Below are 22,891 nucleotides of genomic sequence, written 5' to 3'. Positions count from 1 at the left end.
CTGCAGAAAGATGCATGCTGGAGTTCACAGGTGTATTTAATAACCTGAAGGGTTCTAAAAATTTCAAATTAGTTTAAAAGGTTGCACCTTCTTTACATAAGCCTTTGGTCTTGGCTGCAGTCCTGAATAGGGATTTGTTAGAGTGAGGTTTCCAGACTGTATCATAAGGGTTAGAAGCTTATGTATTTTGTAATGTCTTTTGGCTGGATGCTAAAAATAGAAGAAAAATAAATGCCTTGATGTCCACATTTAACTGTGTTTTAATGCACTGTCCCCTCATTCCTTGGGCTCATTTTGAGCATTTCTCTACATCTTCCATTTTATATCCATCAGCAACTGCCTTTAAGTCAATATAAAATATGTTAACTTGAGAAGAGGAAAGAGAAATTAAAGCAGTTACTTGAATTAAATACTGATTTGTTTGGATTTTTTCAAAATAATTTCTAGGAAATGTAACCTTTCTGTCTGACCTTTTATACTTAGTATAAAACACTGGACTGGTATTTTCAAGTTGCATGAATAATTATGTTTAAAATCAATCATCAAAGTGTAATGATGAGAATATTCTAGTGAAGTTTTTATTTTGCACTTCTGTTGTTGTATTTTTCCTCTTAATGTGTAGCTGTTCTTATGCTTTGGTTTTATCTCTAGAATGAAGTTGTGCTAAGAACTTGTAAACCTGAAAAAGCTTTCTCAACAATTAAGTAATTGTCCCTACAGATACTTTATTGATGAGGTTATCTTTGCAGCTGAATAATAGTGACGGCTGGTTCCTGCTGTAAAATTCAAAATTAATAGCAGAGGAAGTACTCAAGTTCAATTTTGGAACAATAAATTTTTTCTTTGGGTTTATTACAGTTTCTTGCTATTGAGCTGCTGAACTTCAGCAGGTTTATAATTACAAGTCAGTCTTGAAAAATCCTGTGTTATCAGATAGTGCCCTGACTGTAAACAAGAACAAAGTCAGGTATTCTCACCCTCCATAAAACCCTCCCAAATTACAACAAAATCCATTGGACAAAAAGATGATACCGTAACTTGAAAATATTAGTAGTGACCAAGGATTTTGTTCATCAGTAGTGAGTTCTAATGAGCAATCATACTTCAGGTTATTTTTCAGTTGGAAGGTTGTGCATCATCCTTTCTATCAATATTTTTAATGTTTAAATATGAAATGTGTTTGGTGGGCAGCTTTGCCATCAGAACAGGCATCATCTTTCCTACATTAACTCAAGGAAAAGCTAAAAGCTCATGGCCAGGAGGCTTTAGTTTCCAGCATTTTAATATTTCCACTGTATGATTTTCAGGAAGTTGGATACTGTCAGGGAATGAGCCAGATCACAGCTTTGCTCCTGATGTTCATGAATGAAGAAGATGCCTTCTGGGCCTTGGTGAAACTTCTCTCTGGTCCAAAGCACGCTATGCATGGTATGGAGTTTCATGTCAGTTTATTTATGTTTCATTCAACCTGTCCTATTTAAGCTGTAAATTATTTGAAAATGAAACTATTCTGTTCTGATTGGTCAAAAATAAAACATAATGGGAGCTTTATTCTTGGGGGAGGTATTGGATGTTACTGGAGCTCTCATCCATAAGAGAGAGTAATGGTTTTTATATGTGATGTCTTTCAAATAGTTCTTAATGAAAATCAGATGGTTTCCTCCTCTCTTACTCTCTCAGGGAATGTAACCAATTGAAAACTGGTTATGTACACATCCATATAGTAATAAAATAGTAGTGGAAACCTAATACAGAATGTGTTAAATAATATTGCAGCTGTGCTATCATTTGGCAGGACAGGAATCTACAGTAAAAAATGGACTTGTGTCTAGGCAGGAACTTCAGGCTTCTCAGTTTTATCTCTACCTCACACAACATTTCCTGCTCTCAAGTTATTGTTGCTCTTACGTTATTGGTAGTTCTGTCTTTCCATGCCTGATTTAGTATGATCTATGCCTATTCCATTTCTATTGGTATGGAACAAGTCTGGGAATTCCAAAACCTTTGTGATGTTACAGTTCTGGTGATTCAAAAAAGCTGTGGTTCTTGGAAGCCTGCAAAAGTAAATGTCATCCAGAACTTGGGCTTTTTTAGCAAATTTCCAACAAGCTCTACCTGCTTTTCCCTGCTGAAGAACTTTTTATTCTGTGATACCTTCCTTCCCATGCTTTTCATTGTTCCTGGATGTTCCCCAGCCCTAAAACAAAGGGGATAGTTTGTTATTTTGCTGTTTACACTTTTGCAAAGCTATCAACTCAGAGGGAGGAAAAAAGTGTGATCTGATGTTAATGTCATAAATGAAATTTTGAATGAAATCAAATGTCAAAAGATTTTCTTGGAGCTTTACACAGTGATAACACAGACCAAAAGCATCTTACAAAAAAATCTATAGATCTCATAATAATCCAAACCTGTGCAACTGCAGCCATGTAGAATATTGAACTCCTCAAATCTCACAGAAAATTTTAGATATTTTGGAGGAATTAAGTCTAAATCAGCTCCTTATTTACCAGATTATGTGCATGATAAACAAGAGGATAAACACAGGCAGGTGCATTGCTTGAGATGTTTCAGACCACCCTCCTTTATTCCTGTCATACACCTGTCAAGTGATGTGGGAGAGAAGGAGGGAGCTTTGAGTAGCCCAGGGCTTGATGAGCTTCTCCACAGGGCATGTGAACCACTGTGCTACAGCTTTATTATACACACTGAAACATTCTTGGCTGTTAGGCAAGTTTGCATTTATAGATATGTTGATAAAACTTTAATTATATCTCATATGTTCCCAATTTATCATTTATTAAATGTTGCCAACTAGTCTAAGGTTCTGCTTTCAGTAGGTTGGACCTAATAATCTCCAGAAGTCCTGTCCAGCCTGGATTTCCTGTGATTCCTTGGATGTATCCGTTTTAAATGTCACTGTGCAACTGTAAATATCACTGTAGATTCTGGAAAGGAAACTTTAAAACTGACTTAACTGATGTCATCTTACAGTTGGCACTTTCTATGTTCTTCTTTGGGCAAAGTAGCTTAAAGCACTGTTTGTCAACTCTTTAAAGCTTAAATAATTTCAATTCCAAATTGCCAGTATCCACAAAGAAAAACATTTATAGTTGCACTTGATACCACTGACCATCAGATAGTTCTCTGAAATGGGCATCTCCTTATGGAAATCATGGGGGTGGGCTAAGCAATTCAATTAGAATCATATTGGCAAGATTAGGATGGTTAAAAACTCCTTCCCACGGACAAGGTTTTTCATGTGTTTTTCACTTTTACCTATGATATGGCAACCTGGAATAATTTTTGGGTGCAGCCCATTAGCCAGACTAATTTCTAGTATAAAACTACTTGAATTCAAGAGATCAATTTGGCCTCTCTGGTATTTCATATTGTTTGGATGATGTGAAGTCTCTAAATGATAAAATACAGACATCTGACCCTGAAAATTATCTGCTTTTTTGGAAGCCCTTTCCATTGATCTTTCTATAGTCTTAAAAATTCAAGATAATGAGTTGGTGTATGTAAATGTGAAAGAGCAACCTTCCATGGAAAAAGAGCCTTTATTGTTATTGTTGATGGCTAATTAGCTTTGATGTAGTCACTGTTTACAGTAAGAAAAAATCCGAAATGTCTTGCCTGTGTTATTGCAATTTCCTAATATGCAACCTGACATTTAAGTATTGTAGAATTTGCATTTGTGTCTGTGAAATACTAAACCTGTGTGAATCTGAGGAAGTAAATCTTGTGTCTCAGTGACTGTGCACTGAATTGCACAATTGGTAACTAGAAATAGTTATATTTCTATATAACTGTATTTATATTCTATATAACTAATAACTGTATTGGAGTTACTTCATAACTTTAGCTCTGCTGGTACCTCAGTTGGAAGGGATTCTTAGAGTTTTCCTTTTTTCCTTTTCCATTTGTAATCACTAAAACAATTAGATGGGGTTTTTATGCCCTTTCTTGCAGTTATGGGAGCTCACAGTCCTGATACAGTCATGATATTTGTCTTGCTAGAGTATCCCTCGTATTTTTTATGGTATTTTCTTCAATGCAGACAGTTCTAGTAGATACCTATGATGTTTGACCTTCCATCATGAATTTTCTGGGCTATAATTTCAATTTTAGTGGGTGAAGGTTGTAATTCTTCGTTTTGGTTTTCTTTTAAAGAATATTTATAAATGTGGTTTCCACATTTGTAGTCCACATTAGTCAAACTGTATTGGTTTGACTAATATAGGACTGATGGATCTACTGTCATTTGTCATTCTGAGCTAATAATGAATCTAATAATAAGTCACTAAGGGAATGTATTGATTGTAGCTATTTAGGCAGGAATATGTGCATATCTGCATGGAGACATCAAAATATTGTTATGAATACCTGTTCTCATCCAGTGGTCATACAGAAGGATAATGTTCTTGGAGCCTTAATGGCTTTTTTAATGTCATTTTATAGTACAAACACCCGCTAAATGGTCAACTTCTCTTCTTAGGTTTTTTTATTCCTGGTTTTCCAAAACTGATGAGGTTTCAGGAACATCATGACAAAGTACTGAAGAAATTTTTGTCCAAACTTAAGCAGCATTTGGTAAGTATTTATCTCCCTATAAAAGCAATGCTAATTTACAGCTTTCTACCTTGTTTCAGTTCAGGTGAACCCACTACATCAAGAATAATCAAACCTCAGGAAATATTGCAAAGTTTTCAGAGGCAGAAGTGCTGTTGTTTTCATTAAAGTTATGGTGCATCTTGACAAAGTTATGATAAAATTGGATCCTAAAAGTGATTAATTTGGGTGTTCGTTTCACTTTGGACCTCTGAGCTTAAGGACAATAAGCAAACTGATGCTAGAAAATGTTATCAGAGTTTTTTTGTATGTTTAGCTTGTGATTAATCTCTGGACAAAGGTGATTTTAGGACCACCCAGTTTTAATCTCTGTTTAAAAAAGTCAGCAGTTAATGGTTGTTTTAAAATACTTCCATTTTCAGGAAGCTACATGTAGAGTTTTCTCTTCTATTGCTTTTAAATAAAAAATAATATGCCTTTTTTTTTAATTTTGCCTATATTTACTCTAAGATGTAAATTATTTTTCTAATGGGAGAAAAATGCCCTTCCAGTAGGCATCATGAATTTCCATTTACAATACATTGATATTGCCAGAATCCATCTCCAGTTCTTAAAAGGTAGTGTAAGAGATGCTCACTTGCAGCAACATCTTTTTTCCTCATCTCTTCCTAAGTGTCACCACTTAGGAGCCAGTGTTGACTCCTGAAAGACAAAAGTAAAGCCTGCAGATAAACCACAGGGATTTGACCCATTGCTTATTCAGTGTTTGTAAAACTAAGTTCTCAAATTTGATCCATAATTTTTTGAAAAACTGAATCTGGCAAGCATAGAATATGATGTTATCCCACAGTTAAAATTCAGGATTTCTGAACTTTTCAGCTTTTATTTCAGCATTCCCTCTAACTGTGCAAAGGATTTTGAAGCTCCATGAAGCTGCAGAGAAGCTTTGAATTTTATCTTTGAATGGGTGTCATACTTCATGGATTATCTGTGCTCTAGGGGAAATTAGGCCCTCCTCATCAGCCTACATCCTATTTGAGGCCCAGTGGTCAAAGAATTTGGTTGTTTCCCCATCATTTCTGGTGGATATGTATTTTTGTAAGGAAGTCCTTTCAGCCTTGGGCATGAATTGTCAGCCTTGCTACAGAGAAATGAAGACTTAATGGATCCAGTGCCTGAACTTGGGTTGCTTCAAAGTATTGGTTTATTTTCTTGAGTGAGGATTTTACCCTCTGCTACCTCTGTCTCAAGAACATGATAAAAGTCTAGGATGTATTAATATTTCAGCACCTCCAAGTGCATGTTCTTCAGGTGGTGAAAGTGGTGAAGAAAAGCTATAAAAACCAGAAATCGCATCTGTTGGATTGAAGTAACAGCGTCTTATGTAGTTAAATTAATTATTTGTAATATATTAAGTGACCATTGGGTATATTAGCCTCAAAGGGAAATTGCTTTTTCATGGACAGTGCAAAGAATTACTTGGATTTTTGAAAATATTTTTCAACTTCTGTGTTGTTTGCAGGACTCCCAGGATATGCCCACCAGCTTCTACACAACCAAGTGGTTTTTTCAGTGTTTTCTTGATCGTGTGAGTATGTTTTTCTTTCTGTTGCTGTTGTTAATTGTGACCTGGGGCAGACTGTTTTCACAGCATTGCCTGATTCTGTCATTGCAGACTCCCTTTACATTAAGCCTCAGGATATGGGATATCTACATACTTGAAGGAGAGCGGATTCTCACTGCTATGTCTTACACAATTCTGAAACTGCACAGAAGTAAGAAATCTGTCAAACATTTGAAGCCTAAGCAGAGGTTCAGCTAGTTTTTTTCTCATTTTATGCAGTCTGACCTTAATATGTGAAAAATCTTACTTTCCCATGTGCCTTATGCTGCTTTTGACAGATATTTTTCATTCCTTATGCACAAAAAGTTAAAAATCTTTGCTTTATTAATGTGTGTGTTATGGGTTGATCTTGGCTGGATCCTGGTGCCCACCAAGCTGCTCTATCCCTCCCCTCCTCAGCAGGATTGGGGGAAGGAGAAAACAAGATGGACCTTTCTAGACACAAGAGCACAGCACTGTGAGAGCAGCTGTGAGGAAAGTTAACTCTGTCTCAGCCGGGCCCAGTGCAGTGTGATTGTCAAACGGAAATATTTCTTAGAGTGAGAAAGTTACTTGGACCTGAAGTCAGTTATATTACTGACTAAAAAACGGGGGAAAGCGTGGTAGTTTCATGGTCTGGAAATGGCTTCTTAGCCCCACAGAATTTAAATTGATCAAAAAAGCACACAAAGAATCAAGACTGTGCTAGAAAATACTGAAAATCTACCAGCAGATACCTCAGCAACGAGGCATCACCAGTCTGTGTCACTTTATGCCATTGTTTGTCCAAGAATGTAATTAAAATCCAGAATTTCTGTAGTCTGCCTCTGTGACCTCCATCTCTTGACTGTGGGGGAAGTAAAATTTGAGATTTTGAACAGAACTGTCTAAAGCATCTATGCTTGATTCCCCAAAACTACTTGGCATCCTAAGTTCCAAAGGACCCAAAAAGCTTTTGAGGGTGGACATTGGCTTCTAAATAGGTTTGAGCATTTCTAAGAAAGATGCCTTGTAGCTCGACTTTGAGATGCTCCTACTGTGGGACTTTGGCTTTCTGAGTGAAGTAATTTGACTCCATGTAAATGTTGAGGTCTGTGTGGAGCCCATCAGAATCAGTGTTGTAATTTGCTAGTTTATCCTTCTTGAACTGTGGTGATGCTACCTCACTGTCTCACTGGGATGTTTTCATTAGTTTGTTCATAAAAAACTTGGAAAAATGGAAAAGGATACCTTCTACATTATTGCACTTGAGAAAGATAAACATTTAGAGGCAAATCATTAGGCTTAGTAGTTTGGTTTTTCTTTATTTGCAAATAGATATCTACTTGATTTTTTTTTTTCACCACTCTTTTAATGGGAAGACCTGAGGAAAAAGTCTTGATTGTGGATTTGCTTGCTTAGCAAGGTCACAGCAACTTCCTCCACAATCAAACACTGAGAGAACCTCACGGCAAGAGAGAAGATGGGAGGGCTGGCAGAGAAGCTGGCAGAAGACAGATTCTGATTTGTTTTCCAATTTCTTGTCTACCCTCTAAAACATGGGTGGTATATCTATTTAGTCAGTGTCATGGTGGAATACATGCCAAGAGCATTTTTATTACAGCACCAAAACATTTTTTCATGGTTCCCATATTGAAATTACATAGCTGAAACTTTTGATGATATACAAATGATGAAAAAAGAGACATAGGTATGCAGTTGCAACCTTGCAGTCCACATGGCTGTACTGCTGTGTAAAAAGGGAAAGAAAAATAATCTTATAATTGTAAAATGACTTTCAGAATATGATCTGAATTTTCAGAGAGCCTGAAGTAACAGTTCTGAATGAGGGTACTGTAAATAGCAATTTTTAAAATGTTTCTCTGCTTTTCAGAGCTTCTAATAAGAGAGGTGATGGATGTTGTACAGATCCACAGCAGTGGTTGTAAGTTGAGAATGCAGGCTAACAAATAAAGTCCTCATGTTGGACATGAGAAGGCTGAAGGAGGGTGACTTGTAATTAGTTTTCTGAAGATTCCCCTTTTTGGAAACCACTGTCTTAAGTAAAGAGGAATGTATAGAAAGGATTTCCATGGTGACTTGCAAATGAATTTTTTTAATGTGTTTTTAGATCTCAGGTTGTAGAAATCTGTTATCTGCCTAATTAACAAGTTTTTTGCATTCTGCTTAGAAAACAAAAACACCTCATGACTAAAGTACATTTTTGAGTGTTAATTATCAAGATATGTTAATGTATAATGCAATATTTTCTCCTTCTATAGAGCATCTGATGAAATTACAAATGGAAGAGCTTGTAGAATTTCTGCAGGAGTCTTTAGCCAAGGATTTCTTCTATGAAGATGACTTTGTAATAGAGCAGCTCCAAAATTCTATATCAGAATTGAAACGAGCAAAGCTGGATTTACCAGTAGCTGGTAAGAAACTTGCACATATGCAGAGTTAGATATTTGGAGTTATTCACACATTGGTAATTTTTAAAATGTTAATTAATGCTGTTGAAAACTGTGCAAATATTTTCCTCTTCATCACTGCATAGATTTGAGGAGTTTTTACCCAAAAATATTGTACAGTGTAAAATCACAACTTTTCCTTTCATGAATTTCTTCTTCTTCTGGTGTTTTGTTTACTGTTTTTAAGGTAATGGCAAAGCACTATGAAAAATACCCTGTTCTGGTGATTTTATTAACTTGAATTTATAAAGCCTTTCAGATAGAGGGTCAAATATCAAGGTTTCAAAGTGCTTGAAACACTACATTGTCTGAGAATCCAGACTGTTTTGTAGCTTGATTAGATGTGGACCAAATTTCAGGTCAAATCGCTTCTTCTGTTTGACAAATCTAGATTTTTAAGTTTTTGCAAGTGATAGACCTGCTGGGTATTTAATGGAATAGTTGTCATTATTTATTTTTAGCCTTTGTGCTTTTTGGTTGCAGATAAGAGATATTTGTTTTATGTTGCCTTATTTATAAAATGTATGGCATCTCTTCTTTCTCTTAAGATTCTGTTCTCTTTTCTATGCCTATCTCCATAGTCTTTAAGTAGAAATTTTTCTTGTGATTACTCAGAATCCTTTTACTTTATCCTTGCTAATTGTAGAAAGTATGTGAGAAAAGGTTTTGTAAAAAATTACAAACGTGGCAGAATTTACCTTGAAGTAACTTTATTAAGTTTAAGTTTTATTAACTTTATTATGCTTTCAGAAGTTAAGAAGTGTCAGAATAAAGGTTGCCTGTGTATCATTGTTGGGATCATTTGTTCTTTCATTAATGAACTTAGTTTTTCTATTTCTGTTGATGTTATTTATGGCATGCAATATTGGGCTGTCAGAACTCCTCATCACACGTTTTACCTGTTTTACTTGGTTCTTCAAATCTGTTCCTATGGAGTACAAACACTTTCTGTATATTTGTTTCTTATTTTGATTCTTCTCAGAGTTCCCATTTCTCTTGCTCCCTCTTCCTGTGTTTTGCTCTGTTCTCGAATTTCTGTAGAATCTGTCCAGCAGAATTCCTTCCACCCACAATAGTCTACTTTCTGCCCTCGCCTTCTCATCTGTTGCTTCCCCTTTCTCACCACAGCATTCCCATTCTACCATCTCCCCACCCTTTTTCCCCAAGCTGAGTTTCAGTCTTGACTTTCTCTTCGGAAGGAGTTGCTTTTTGTCCCTCCACTTCAGCCAGGTGCTGTCTCAGGTGTCTTGTGCAGGTGGTGACAAATATGAGCAGCTGTGTTCTTCAGCATCAGTTCCACACCCCCATGTTACAAGAAGATAGATCAGAGGAGTCCTGTCTTTCAGTCCTAAATACAGAGTTTTCCATGGTTATGTTTGAACAGCATGGAGGTTATCCCAACAACTTCAGTTGTTTGTAGATGCATGGATTTTTTATGGATGTGGTAAATTTCATCAGTGAAAAGTTCCACTTGAAACTGTGGTAGAGGAAGAATTGTGAAAGATTTTTGTAGTTTGCTACTTGATAGTTTATCTTCCAGCCTAGAAAATCACATGCATATAAGTCATATTGAGATTTTCTGTGGAAAATACGGAGTTCACTGGAAATTTTCTTGATGCAGAAGGCAGAAAGTCTGTTCCTAACTTTTGTTTTTTTAAGGCCTTTTGTTTGGTAGAACATAAAATGCCTTCAGGTGAAAATTTGTTTGAGAATACTCTGGATCATCATAGAAAATTCAGGGAGGATTTAGGTGACATAAGAGTTGTCCCCCTTGTGACAGAAAATGTGAGACTCAGGGATGCAGTTGTTTGGTTTCACACTTAGGTGGAACTTCTGATACAGTTAGCCAACAGGATGTTAAATGTTTTGGGCCACATTGATTCTTAATTTTGGTGGCTATAGAAAAATCAGTAACAAAATGTCTTTTATGTGTTGGGTTTTTTTCCCTCTAACATGAATGAGAAGGTTTAATTTTAAAACAGGAAGAGCAAAGCCAAAGTGAAGTGTATTTTGAGAACTGAGCTTATTCCTTTTTGATTTCACATTAACCTGGGCAAACCTTTCTGTGTGGTATGTTTTTGCTAGGAGTAGAAGGGAACATTATTTAACCTTTCACAGACTAAAAATAAAATGCCTTCATCCTAATTCTTGGGAATCTAGCTGATTTGTCTCCTCTTATCTCTACTTGAGTGAGGCTGCCTCATTTGTTCTTTGTATGAATTTCATAAGCCTTTGGGTTTGTTTTTTAAAATTTTCTGCCCTCTCTTAATTATGGTTTTATTAATCACTGTCTTCAAGCAGTATTCTTTTTCAGGTTCTGAACATTCTCTAGGTACTCAGCTTTGCTCATGTGTTGTGGCACGTTGATCCTGACAGGATGCTAGGTGCCCTCCTCAGCTGGGCAGGGGAGAGAAAACAAAACAGGACTTCTGGATAAAGATAAGGACTGGGAGAGGTCACTCAGCAATTGCCATCATGGGCAGAACAGACTTGACTTGAGGAAATTAGCTGAATTTATTATGAATTAAATCAGAGTAGGATAGTGAGAAATAAAATCTTAATAAAAACCTTTCCCCCACTCTTCCCTTCTTTGTGAGTTCACTCCCATTTTTTTTCTGCCTCCTCCTTCCCAGCAGCACAGAGGGGCAGGGAATTAGGGTTGTGGTCAGTTCATCATGCATTTTTTCTGCTGCTGCTTTTCTCCCGAGATGAGGACTCCTTGCAGTCTTCCTATTCTCCAGCATGCGGTCCCTCCTACAGGCTGCCCAGACCTGGCCATGGAATCCCCATGCAAATGTCTGTCTGGTTCTACTTTCTTTACTACCTTGAATTTTACTGTTTTTCTCCTAATTTTATCTAAAACATATGAAACTATTATATGTGGTACAGCCACAAAAGATACCAGCCCTCTCATTTAAGTATTCACTGTAGCCTGAGAAAATAATGTTTATTTTAGTTTTCTCAGCTGAAATCAAAGCACTGCTTCCTATCTTGTACCTTTTTTTTTTTAACACTGAGCAAAAATTACACCTTTAAGAACTAAAGTAAAAATGCGTGTTAGGAAAAAGAAAAAAAAATCTTCATCTTGCAGTTGCATCAGTATCAGTCATCCAGGAATAGCAGTGAGCTAATTAAGCTCAGTGGAATTTTCCATCTGGCATCCTTTGTTAGGCTGTATAGATTTTCCTGCCCTACTAGGGTAAGCTGCAGTAGGATATTAAAAGAGGTAATAACTTTTGTGTTACTTTAAAGTGGATGTCTGTTTATGTCTGATGTAGCTTTCTCTGGCTCACTTCCTCCATGGCTTCTCTCACTGAATTAAGGAGCTCCTTGTTCCCTTCAGAGCAGAGAAGGAAGGGACTTGTTTAACATTTTCTCGCTGATAAAGCCTTGAAAATGTCCAGCCAGAAGACATGGATGTTAAGGGGATCTTGCTAATTTTGGATGCCAGTGAGCAGGTTTTGCCAATACCAAGGTTGTTTTGCAATAAAGAAGGCCATGGGTATTTCTTCCTTTCTTTGCTGATTCTAGTCAAGTGCTGACCAGGGTAGGGTAGCCCATACTTAGAGAGGGTGGTTTGCAACTGTAGTGCTGTTCCTACAGCCCAAGATGGGCATCCCTCTATTCCCGTGGCTCTGGAGACAGGGGCTGTGTGAAAAGCACACCTCTTACTGGGGGACCTGTGGTTTTGAGACCTTGGAGAAGGGAGGCTGTGACAGCTGTACATAGAAACTGTCCTTGAGGGTACCTCTCTGACACAGCCTCGAAAAGAAGAAAAGGCATTTGGTATTTCCAATGTAAATTTAACAATCCCTAAATTCAAGAGTGATTTCAAGACCATAATGAGAAGAATTTTCTTGGTATACACCTTTGATTTCCAGAATTCCTTGATGCAGATTTTTTCCTTGTCTGTTATTTAAAACAACAGCTAAATTCTATAAATGCTCAGAAGATATGGGTAGAATTTCTAGCTTTGCTCTAATTTTTTCCTGTAGGACTACATGAATAATGCAATGCTTAATAAACAATATTTATATATGGATAGATTTTTATAGTGTCTGACTTTAATAAATTGAAGTGCTTACCAGTGAAAGTTCCATATTAAAAATATGTTGGTGAAAATAGTTTATTAATCCAGTGTTTTGTAAACAAGACAGGCCCACCTTCAAGGTGTGAAGCCCCTCAGGTCTGTTCTTGGGACAGTTTCTCACCTGTGTTTCAATATAAGGATCCTGAAAAGGTGGGCAGGAGGGTCCTGGGTTAGATTTTTATGACTGAAAGTTTAACAGACTTTGCAGCAGCTGAAGGCCTTAAATCAAAGATAAAGGTCTTGTACCTTAATTTTAAAGCAATGTTGACAAATTTGGAAGCTGCCTGTATCCTTGTGACTAAAACTGGCTTTAAACTGCAGTTCTTCTAGTTTTCCCTGTCTTTTCTGTATTCAGGGAAAACAGCAAAGTTTGAAACTTGTATTTGCCATAAATTTAAAAATGTTTACCTGGTTTTTATTTTTGAAGTTATATATTAATAAATTTATTTTAAGTATTTTTTATTCAGTGATCTATGTTACACAGTCATCAGTGATAGTGCAGAAATGTATACTAGCTCAGTAATCTATTAAATAATGTCTGTTCTCTCCTGTTAATGAGCCTTTAGCCAAAACAGTAGGAATATGTTAATCAGATTGACTTTCCTGTTTCTGATTGTGTCTTTCTTTTGGTTGTGTTTTGTTTCAGAGGAATTTTGGATTTTTCTCTTGTACTTCAAGAACACACAAGTAGCTTTTTCAGACAATGCACTTCATGCTTTAATTGACTAAACTATTTTTTCTGCTTTGTTTCTTGTGTGATGCAACTACTTCACAATATTATGAACTAAAATAATACATTGAGTTATACTAATATAGTTAGTATATATCCTTAGCAGTTTTAGACTTTGGCTTTGCATCATTTAAAAATCTTTACTGTTGAAAACTTGCATGATCTTTAAATACATGATCCAGATAGTTGTGTTGGTCATTGTTTGTATTGCTGTTTAAAACTGACTTTTCAAGGAAGTATATTTTCTGGAAGAAGTGTGGAATTAGGAATGTAAAATAGTGGTTAATTTTAGAAATTCCTTTTTTGCAAGGGCACCTTACAGATGTGCAGCTCGTCACCTGTATCTTCTGGCCAATAACCAAATCTGTTAAGATTTCTGTTGTTTATCTGAATGCAGATGTTTATAAAATAAATTCTTCTTACTGTCAGTACTGTAAAAGTGACACAGCTGCAAGAGAGGCGAACAGTGCTTTTAGTTTTCCCTTCAGGTTGTCCAGCAGTGTTTCATTTAGCAACTCCTTTGCCAATGATGGCATATAAAGGAAGGAGGAGCAGAGGTTGGCTTTCAGACAGAAGCTGGAGCTTCTAGTGCAGGCACTCAAATTTTTTTAAAATTCTCTTGGACTTGTAAACTGAAGAAGATGGGATGTCACCGATCGAAAATAAACACAAAATTTCAAGATGTCATTTTAAGAGTTGTTTTTATGACCATTACCGTCCTTGAAAATTGTGTTAGAGCAGTCAAAGTGCATGTATTCTGGTGCTGAAATTAAGGACTAGACTGTTATTCACCAGAGAGAGCACTTAAAGCACTTTACTCCAATTATATGTCTGCTACTCAATGCACGAGGCTGTTAGTGCCTCCTGAAGCAATTATCTGTAAAAGTCTTGTAGTGGAGATCGACTTCCACTGGGTGGTGGCCAAGGCTTATTTGAACAGATAGAAGTCAAGAGGCAAACTTTCTTTAATATGGCTTGTATTTCTTATCTTTTGGGGAACAGTCAGATCTGCTCATATTTGCTTTTCTCCTTTTCATGTCAGGGAATATGTTTGCCAACAACAAACAAGCACCTGATTGTTCTTGTTTTGCTTGAATTGTCTCCCTCTACTTCCATTGCTCTCCTTCCTCACCCATTTTTCACCCTATTTCCTTTGTTGTTTGCTTATTTTATGCTATACTGCATAGAAGCCAACTGAATCACTAGCTTTCTTTTAAAGGAAAAATAGAAAATCTATAGTTCCTGCTCTGTAAACTCTGATACAAGCTATTACAGTGCTTGTTTTTGTGAAAACCCAGTAACTAAACTGTCTAGGAACCTACTCTGTTGAAGGAAGGAGAGAAGGATGAAAGTAAAGATATCCATATCTCACAGGAATACTGGCAACTTGGGAAAAATCTCATTGCCCAGATCACATCAGAGGGCAAAAGGACATTTTGATTGTACAGGTCAAAACCGTCACAGATGAGCTAAACAGCTTTGTCTTAACTTCTAGTTATAAAATGTGTTCAGTTCTTGTATGTAAACATCACAGATTGTATAGAAAAGCACTTGTCCTAAAAGTACTTGTAGAATTCGGCAGTTTCTCCATTTCTCAGTCAGACCGATGTGTCCAGACAGTGAATTAACTCAGATCTTGGATAAACAACACAAACAGATACTCAATTGAATTTCCTTTAAAACATCCAAATAAAATTTTTTCATGCTCAAATCTGAGGAGTTTGAGCAGTGAGTGTAGTTGAAGTATTAAAGGAGATGGTTGAGAGCTGTGTGTGAGGCTTTAGGCAGATTTGGAGTGGGAAAATGGTAGATAAAAGAAATGGAGCTTGAAGGAATTGGTGCTTTTGCATGCTTGTCTGGTGAGCTGTTTGTGTACCTCTTCAGGTAGAGATGTTTGTTGTGACTTGGTTTCTTTTGTTTGCTTTGGCATTATGGTTTCTTTTCCTCAGCTTTTTTCTTTGATTACTTTTATTCTTTCTTTCTTACTAGCATGCAGCGTCATGGGTTTCTTGCTGTTATTGATGGCAGTGGACTGCTTTAAGCATTCCCAAACACAGTTGGCATGCTCTTTGTGCATTTGAAGAGTGTCTCATTGTGGTCATGTGCATGGTGTTAATTTGGTTATCCTCTACTTACTTATTTTGTGAGCTTTTTTGGAACTTGGGGAGTTTTTGTTTTGTTTTGTTTTTGTTTCACTGAAAGTGGCAACTCTGTGCATGTGTTTGCATGGGTATTGATATATGATCTGTACACTTCAATTAGAATTAAATAGCTATTTTGCAGTTTCAAAAAAATTTCCTTCAGAATGTGATCAGTTTGCAAAGTGTCTTTTTGCTGCAACATCATAGATCCTTACACAACTCCTTTCCTCCCTGTACTTTTTATGGCTGGAGGTGATCAGTGCTGGAGCACCTTTGAACCAGAACAAGGCCTGTTCTGGTAGCCTTGATTACTGAGTTGGTACCTCCAACAATGTGGCCTTGCTTAGTTCCACAAGCAGACGTGGGTGACTGAGCAACCAGTGCCACTTCTTCGTGTCCAAATTGGTCAAATTAAACCAAATTTTGTGGAAGTCCTGTGGCTGAGGTTTAGCCTCTATTTCTTCTTTTCCCCACTGAGCCTTTATAATATGTTCTCATTGTTCTGTATTTTGTTTTCCCTGACAGCATTAAGCTCTGGTGTTACCAGCCTATAAACACGGTATCATGCTGTTAAAATGCAGAGGTTTTCTTCTAAATGAACTATTGTCTTGCAACACTTTCCTTGTTACTCAGGATGTGAATTAATGTTGAGTTCTAACAATTTCACTACAGACATGGCAAGATTTCTCTGATAGTCATTTTACAGCTGTGACTTGTGTTATGGGATAGATCATCCAGACCATGCAGCCCACATTTGCCTGGTTGTAGGGTGTTCCTTTACCCTGAAATGAGAAAGAAAGGTGACACAAGGCAGCCTCGATAGAATTCAATAAAAATATCTGCAGTATTCTCACTTGGGTTTATTAGAGCTTCATGGTAATTAGGAAGCCTTAAGTGTGTGAAATTAAAAACCAAAAACTCAGACAAACCCCACCTTTATTGTGCAACCAGGTATATTTAAAGGATCTCCTATTGCTCTGCAGGCATTTCTTAGAGTAAAAGCTGGGAGAAAATAAATCAGTTCATGTTTTTGGTGACCCTGGGCAAATGAAGGAAGCATTGCAGCTACCAGAGGAACTGGTCTTTCAGGTTTTTATATATATGACTAGAACATTTTAACTTCAAATGTGGAAGAAAGTAAACGCTTTTTCTAAAACATGTCTTCCATATAAAGATAGAAATTTAATAATTTAGCGATGTTGCAGAGCCATTTTCTTGTGCTATTCCATAACTGCTTTGGATCTCCTGGAGGCTATAAGTGGATTAGCAGCCCATAAAGATTCGTTCTGTATGGTTTAGATGGCAGGTTTTTGGTATGTATTTTGCAGGTACCAAAGTAATGTTTCTTAATGCAGACTTCATGCTATTTTCACATTCAAGATTAGTAAGACTGAAAGCACTGTAATCTATGGTTTAAGTATCAGGAATACTTATTATGTGCAAAATTCACTTTTATTTAGGAGGCAAGATCTTCAGCTTTGCCTAATGGTGTATTGGAGGATGCAGATGGAATTAAGTGACACAAATAAATGCCTCTTGCCAAACAGAAGCAAGTTCAGAAAGTGAACTCCCTATTCATAAACACTAAAGGACAATTTTGGAGAGGCTGTATTGCAGAGCTGTTAAATCACCTCTTCTACAGCATCTGTGCAACTCCTTTCTTTTTCTCCTCCTCTGTTCTTCCAGTGGTGGAACGCTCCCTTGCTGGGGGTGCAGGTTTTAGAGCCCTGTTCCAGATTTTATTTGGGAATAGTGGGGACCCATATGGAAAGAGACCAAGCATCAGACTTGTAATTCCAGCAGCCGCTCACTGTAGCCTATTACTGAGGCTTGGCCCCACCGTGTGTGCTATATATGAAGTGAGGTTTCTGAAGTTATGTCTGAAGCAAAGGGTATGTTTCTATATGACGTTTGGCCCTTATGAAGAAAAATGAAGAAAGCACTAGTTTAATTGCTTGGCAAATCTAGGCTGTTTCTTTTAAGTGCATTTATTTAGTTATCTTCTTATGATGGCACCATTGTGTTCTTCTCTGCTGTCCCAGCTATGGCCTGGCTGGCTCAAACTCAGAGTTTTCCTTTAGTTTATATGGCAGCTGATCCGTGCTGGTAGTTTGTTGCACTGTTATAACAAATAGCAGTGACCTTGGCTGCTGGCTTTCCTCACTGTATCTGTATCATGAACCACTCATCAAAGATTGAGCTCCTGCTCATGCCTGTATAAATGAACATAGCTCACTTGTAACTACAGCACTTGTCAGGGAGAGACATTTGTGTGTATTCACTCCTGTGAACCCTTATAGAATAAACAAAAAGAATTTAAATTACAAATACCTTGAAAGTGAGGTGCTAACTCTCTGATCTCTGATGGGATGAGATTCTGCAGTCCTTGCCTTAGGAAGAAACAGGGATTAGACAAAAATATTTTACCAACAGCCATTTTATATAATTTATTTTGCATAGCATTTAAGCAAGGGTAGCCATTTCTTTTTTCCTCCTTACTACAAAGCTTCTGTTTATAAATAGATACACAGTAAATAGGACTTGTTTGGTAATGCTGACTTTAAAACTTCTGGGTTTTTTTTAAATGCTGAACATCAAATGAATTAGATCTAGATTAATACATTTAATGAGAAGTGCATGACCTTTTCTTCTTATAATGGGAAAGTAATGGATTACACAATTAAATAAGTTATATGCAAGTAGATATGATAAAATACTTTGGCTGCTATTATGAAGGGTGTTGATTGCAGTAGAAAATTTGATGTGGATTGTTCTTTGAGCAGCATTGAGCCATGAAACACTTCTTTATTGTTTCTGAATGTCAGTGTGGGTTGCTCTGGGTACACGCACAGTTGATGTTCAGCACTGGCTGTTGCAGTGTGTTGAGCTCCAGTCTGGGAGAACTTTCCATTCATGTTCTCATTCTGTAAATGATGTCCTTGTGTCCTGCAAAACCTGTCCATGGAAAACTCAATTCAAACCATAACGTGGCCAGTATTGGTGTGAGCTGCTTCAGTTGTTCCATATTGATAAAAAGCTGAACTGAAAGAAAGATTCTGTGTATAGAGCCTTTTACTGCAAGTTTTTAATACTGAGAATGAAATTTCTAGGCAGGAAAGGCTTTAGGGGGAGCATGGTCTTAATTGTGTAGATGTTAATGAGGAGCTACACCCAGAAGATGTCATCTGGGAGCTTTATGGATGTGAGGGAGGAGCTGATGGTGTGGCTTGCGAGAGATGAACATTAAAGGATGCATGAATGGAAAACTATCGATTGGGAGAGTGATATTGGGAAGGATTTTTAAAGTGGACAAAGTAGTTTGTTTAATGAAACAGTGTGAGGAGGGTTCCATACAGAGTAGGTACTGTAACCAACATGTCATCTAGGAAAATGTTGGTTTTTTTTTTCATGCTAGAGCAAAAGCTTGATGAGATTGCATCAGCTGTAGGAAGGAATAACTGGTTGGGACGAAAGGCTAAAGAAAATCTGCGTTTGATGTCAGTATACAGAAGAAGAACCTTTGAGGTGTTCAGCAGAATGGTGACCCAGGGAGAGGCCCAGTTAATTTCTAGCTATGTGTGCTTGCATGACAAACAGATCAAAGAAAGCTTCTGCACAGAGGTGAATTTATGTTATCCCTTTTCTTGTTTTAGGTAAAGAAGATGAATTTCCAAAGAAGCCATTGGGGCAGATTCCATCAGGACCTTCACCTTCTGTGCTTAACTCCACTCCAATGCTTAATGGACAGAACAGTACTGGTACTCAAGCAGCAAGAAGGACAGAGAGAAGACCATCCATGGAAGAAGAACCAGAAAGTTCACCAAATGACCGAAAAATAATTAATTCTGTGGAAAAGAAACCTTCCTTAAAACAGCAAAAGATTCGACCAATAGAGACACAAAACAGTTTGCCTAAGAATGACGTAGATAGCAGAAAAAAGCCTCAGCTAACAGACCAAGACAACTCGAGTCTATACAATAATGCAGCTGCTAATCAAAATTCTAATGCTACTTCCAATACTAGAAGGGAATTTGTACCTAAGTGGAATAAACCGTCTGATATCAAAATATTGGAAAAGACAATGAAGCTCACTGCAGAGGTGAAAGGGAGGCCAGTAAACCATTCTGGTTTGGGCCCACCACCAAGTCCTGGAGAAGTGCAGCCTTTGAATGTAAAGCAAAAGGTGAGGGTTTTGGATGCTGATGAAGGTAAGCGAGGGTCTAATGCATCTCAGTATGACAATGTTTCAGAGGATGAAACTGAGAGCGAGAATCTTGTTGAAGAGATGCTTGAGAGAGCTCATCCACAAAGTCCTGGGCATGTAGCATTTTCTAGTAGTCCAAGAAAGCAAATGGAAAAAATACCAGCTCCATTAAAAATACCCAATAATTACATCTTCACTTCACAGCCCAGATCTCCAAAATACGCATCTCAGTCTGATGGTCCATCTCATGGACTGAATGTAAAACAGCCACTGCCAGGTTATAGTAATCCCCCTACTTACTATGGGAATTCTCCAAAGCACGTTTCCAGTATAGGCAATACAAGTTCTTCACCTCTGCATTACCACGGAAATCGACCCAGCCCCTCTGGAAGGCCATACCCTTTTATGTCAGTAGATTATTCCCCAAATAAGCTGCAAATGAATTCCTATCCTGCCAGTCGCCAAAATCCTCTTTCACCAGCCCCTGCTCAGACAGAAGTTGCTCCTGTTGATGCTTACACCACCAGCTTGAGGTCCTCTCCAGGTGTCAAATTCATAATCCCTCCAGCAGATTATTTACCAGAGGAGAGAAAGTGGCCAGATGCCACCTACATCTACAGACACGAACCCTACAGGCAGCCCTGGAGCCAAGACCTTAACAAAGGTCACTTGGATAATTTCCAGAAATACCAGCATTTCCAGCCAACACCTTTACAAGACCGCAGTCTTCCTCCTGTTTCTGTGGATAGTCCAGTGAGATACAGGACTTCCCCAACCTTTGAAGAGAATGGTTCCCCACAGTACCAATATCCAAGCCCATCAGCTCAAGCCCAACACTATCGGAGCAGAACTGATGGATTGTCTATGCATGAATCTGTGCTTCTCTGAGAATCTGGCTATGCTTAGTGAAATGGCAAGAACCAAAACCAGTTGAACAGTACTGTGTTACTAGTAGTCCACCTCAGTTCTCTGAAATGTGGATGGTTCATGTGAGTTCAAAAATAATGACACTATTTCAGAGATGTTTCAGGCTTTGGTTGAAAGCTGGTGGAGTTCTTGGACTTGCATGGAAGCTACTGGAAGTGATCTAATGCACATAGACATAGCAATAAGCTCATATACACCATGTGGTTCATGCTGTCGTCTCTCCTTACATTTTAAATAACTTGTGTTACAATCCTTCTGCCTAAAACCTGTAACACACTGAAAAGTTTTATTTTGACTGACATTGTTAATGCACTGTACAGATGTGTGTGAGTGTGCACTTACAGTACACAAACTCATGTGGAAAAGAGCTAAAGAGTTTAAATTTAAATGCATTTAACTTTGGGCAAAGCTCGTGAAGTACTTTAATTTCATATTAATTTTTCTTTGTAATTTATTTAAGAAGCCATTCATTTTGAATGGGAATTTCTGTCTTTTTTATACAGCTGCCTCAGCATCCCAGTATCTGTTCTGGGCAGGAGAGATGCTTTGGGATTATTAATTTAATCATGTGTGAGAGTTAATTTCCTCTCCTTTGACTACTGTTTGTCCTTTTCCTCAGCAGGAAGGAGCAGGCAGGGAAAAGCAGAAAGCCAAAAATGTCTCTAATCTGGCTAAGAAATGGTGCTTAAATTCAGGGCAGTGTTTAGGGTTTTTTTTAAGTGCATCAGAAGTGGAGAATTTGTACCTTCTCATCCAAATCTACCTTCAGAATGTCGTTCTATATGCAGAGGACTGGAGCACAGTGAGACTAATGCCAGATATAGAAATGGTGCTGCACCCTTCACTTTTTGCCATGCTGTGCTGTCAGGTTAAAACTGGTTGCAGGGCCAAATCTCACAGGTATCAGAGAATTGTGCAGCTCATTGACACCTCTGTGAAGTGCATGAAGGAGATTGAGCTTTGCTCCAGGCTTGATATGTATGTATGTACTGTGTGAGTATGCAGTGTCCTTTCTCCTAAGCTTTGTCAAGTGAATTCTGTTGTGTTCTGCCCTTTTTCCCCCCAAATTGCTGGCGAGTTCATGTTTGTGATGGGACTTGCACTGTGTGGTGTTTTACACCAAAATGACCCTGACTGTTGTTAACAGGAACCTTAAACTCCTGCTGATGTAAGTAATTCTAATTAGTGTTCACAGCCTTTTTTACTTTGTGTTTTCCTTTCTTTGACTGTGAATTGGGGGTGGAATTAAAAGCAGGTGAAGTGGCACATGTAGGATGGAGTCCTGTGAGCTGCAGGACGCTCTGACCTCACTGGGAGCTGAGGCAGAGGAGGGTCTCGCCAGGAGAGGTCCTTGGAGTACTGAACAGAGAGTTTTCTCTAACACTGAAGTACTAAACATTGGTATCAACACCAGTTTGGAAGGTTGTCCTGTTCCCTTTTGTTTTGTAAGGTTTGTTAACTGAAAACATAGAAACATATATTATTTTTTTTTTCTTTAAAGAATGAGCTTTAGTGCCTATTATTGCTGCAGGTTGGCTCTGTAAGTTTTAAGGTACAGAAGTAAAACAATTTTTACAAATGGAAGTAACATTTACTTAGTATGTTTCAAAACAATTTTTTGTGTATATAACGTGTCTGATGTAATTTTTAATAACTGGGCAATTTTATATTTTAAATATTGAAACCGCAGCGAAGTAACTGTAGCCAAGCACTACACTGAAATCCTAAACTAAAATTGTGAAAATAAATATGACTTGGGCTTACTTTAGTTCTGATTGCTTACAGCAGCTTAGAAATGTATGTATATAATATTGTGACTAAGTGTAATAATCTCAGTGTTTAATGATGGTTCTGTAATTCATAACAAAGCTGTACAATTTATTTGTGCAAACAACATGAGGCTCCAGAATATGTATCAGCGTTAGTAAATAATGTAGATTTTTATATATAAAATATATACACACTATTTTCTTATTTCATCTACAGCAGTTTTATAACTGTGTACCTATTTTGATGTGACTGTATTTTTAACATGTTAAAATAATAATAATTAAGCTTATGTTGTTTTGTCTTTCTTCTTAATTATTTGATTAGCTCCAAACTGGACTTTTGCTATTCTCAACGCAAACAATTGCTTTTCATAAATGAATCATGTGTATATACATGATGTG

At 37.4% G+C, this 22,891-nt stretch overlaps 1 protein-coding gene across 1 annotated transcript in view; it reads left to right on the top strand.

Annotated features, from left to right (window-relative positions):
* Window positions 1-21,043, top strand: part of LOC131573024 (USP6 N-terminal-like protein) — a 62,716-nt gene extending 41,673 nt beyond the window's left edge. The window contains exons 9-14 of the mRNA XM_058826593.1: window positions 1,308-1,428; window positions 4,502-4,596; window positions 6,098-6,163; window positions 6,251-6,350; window positions 8,440-8,592; window positions 19,243-21,043. Coding sequence (XP_058682576.1) covers window positions 1,308-1,428; window positions 4,502-4,596; window positions 6,098-6,163; window positions 6,251-6,350; window positions 8,440-8,592; window positions 19,243-20,681 — 1,974 coding nt within the window. The 3' untranslated portion in view covers window positions 20,682-21,043. The remainder of the gene's footprint in view (window positions 1-1,307; window positions 1,429-4,501; window positions 4,597-6,097; window positions 6,164-6,250; window positions 6,351-8,439; window positions 8,593-19,242) is intronic.
* Window positions 21,044-22,891: the final 1,848 nt, after the last annotated feature.

This window comes from Poecile atricapillus, chromosome Z (assembly GCF_030490865.1).
Source record: "Poecile atricapillus isolate bPoeAtr1 chromosome Z, bPoeAtr1.hap1, whole genome shotgun sequence".
In the NCBI taxonomy this organism is placed as follows: Eukaryota; Metazoa; Chordata; class Aves; order Passeriformes; family Paridae; genus Poecile; species Poecile atricapillus.
The sequence above is the reverse complement of the archived record's forward strand: the minus strand, read 5'-3'. Positions and strand labels throughout refer to the sequence as shown.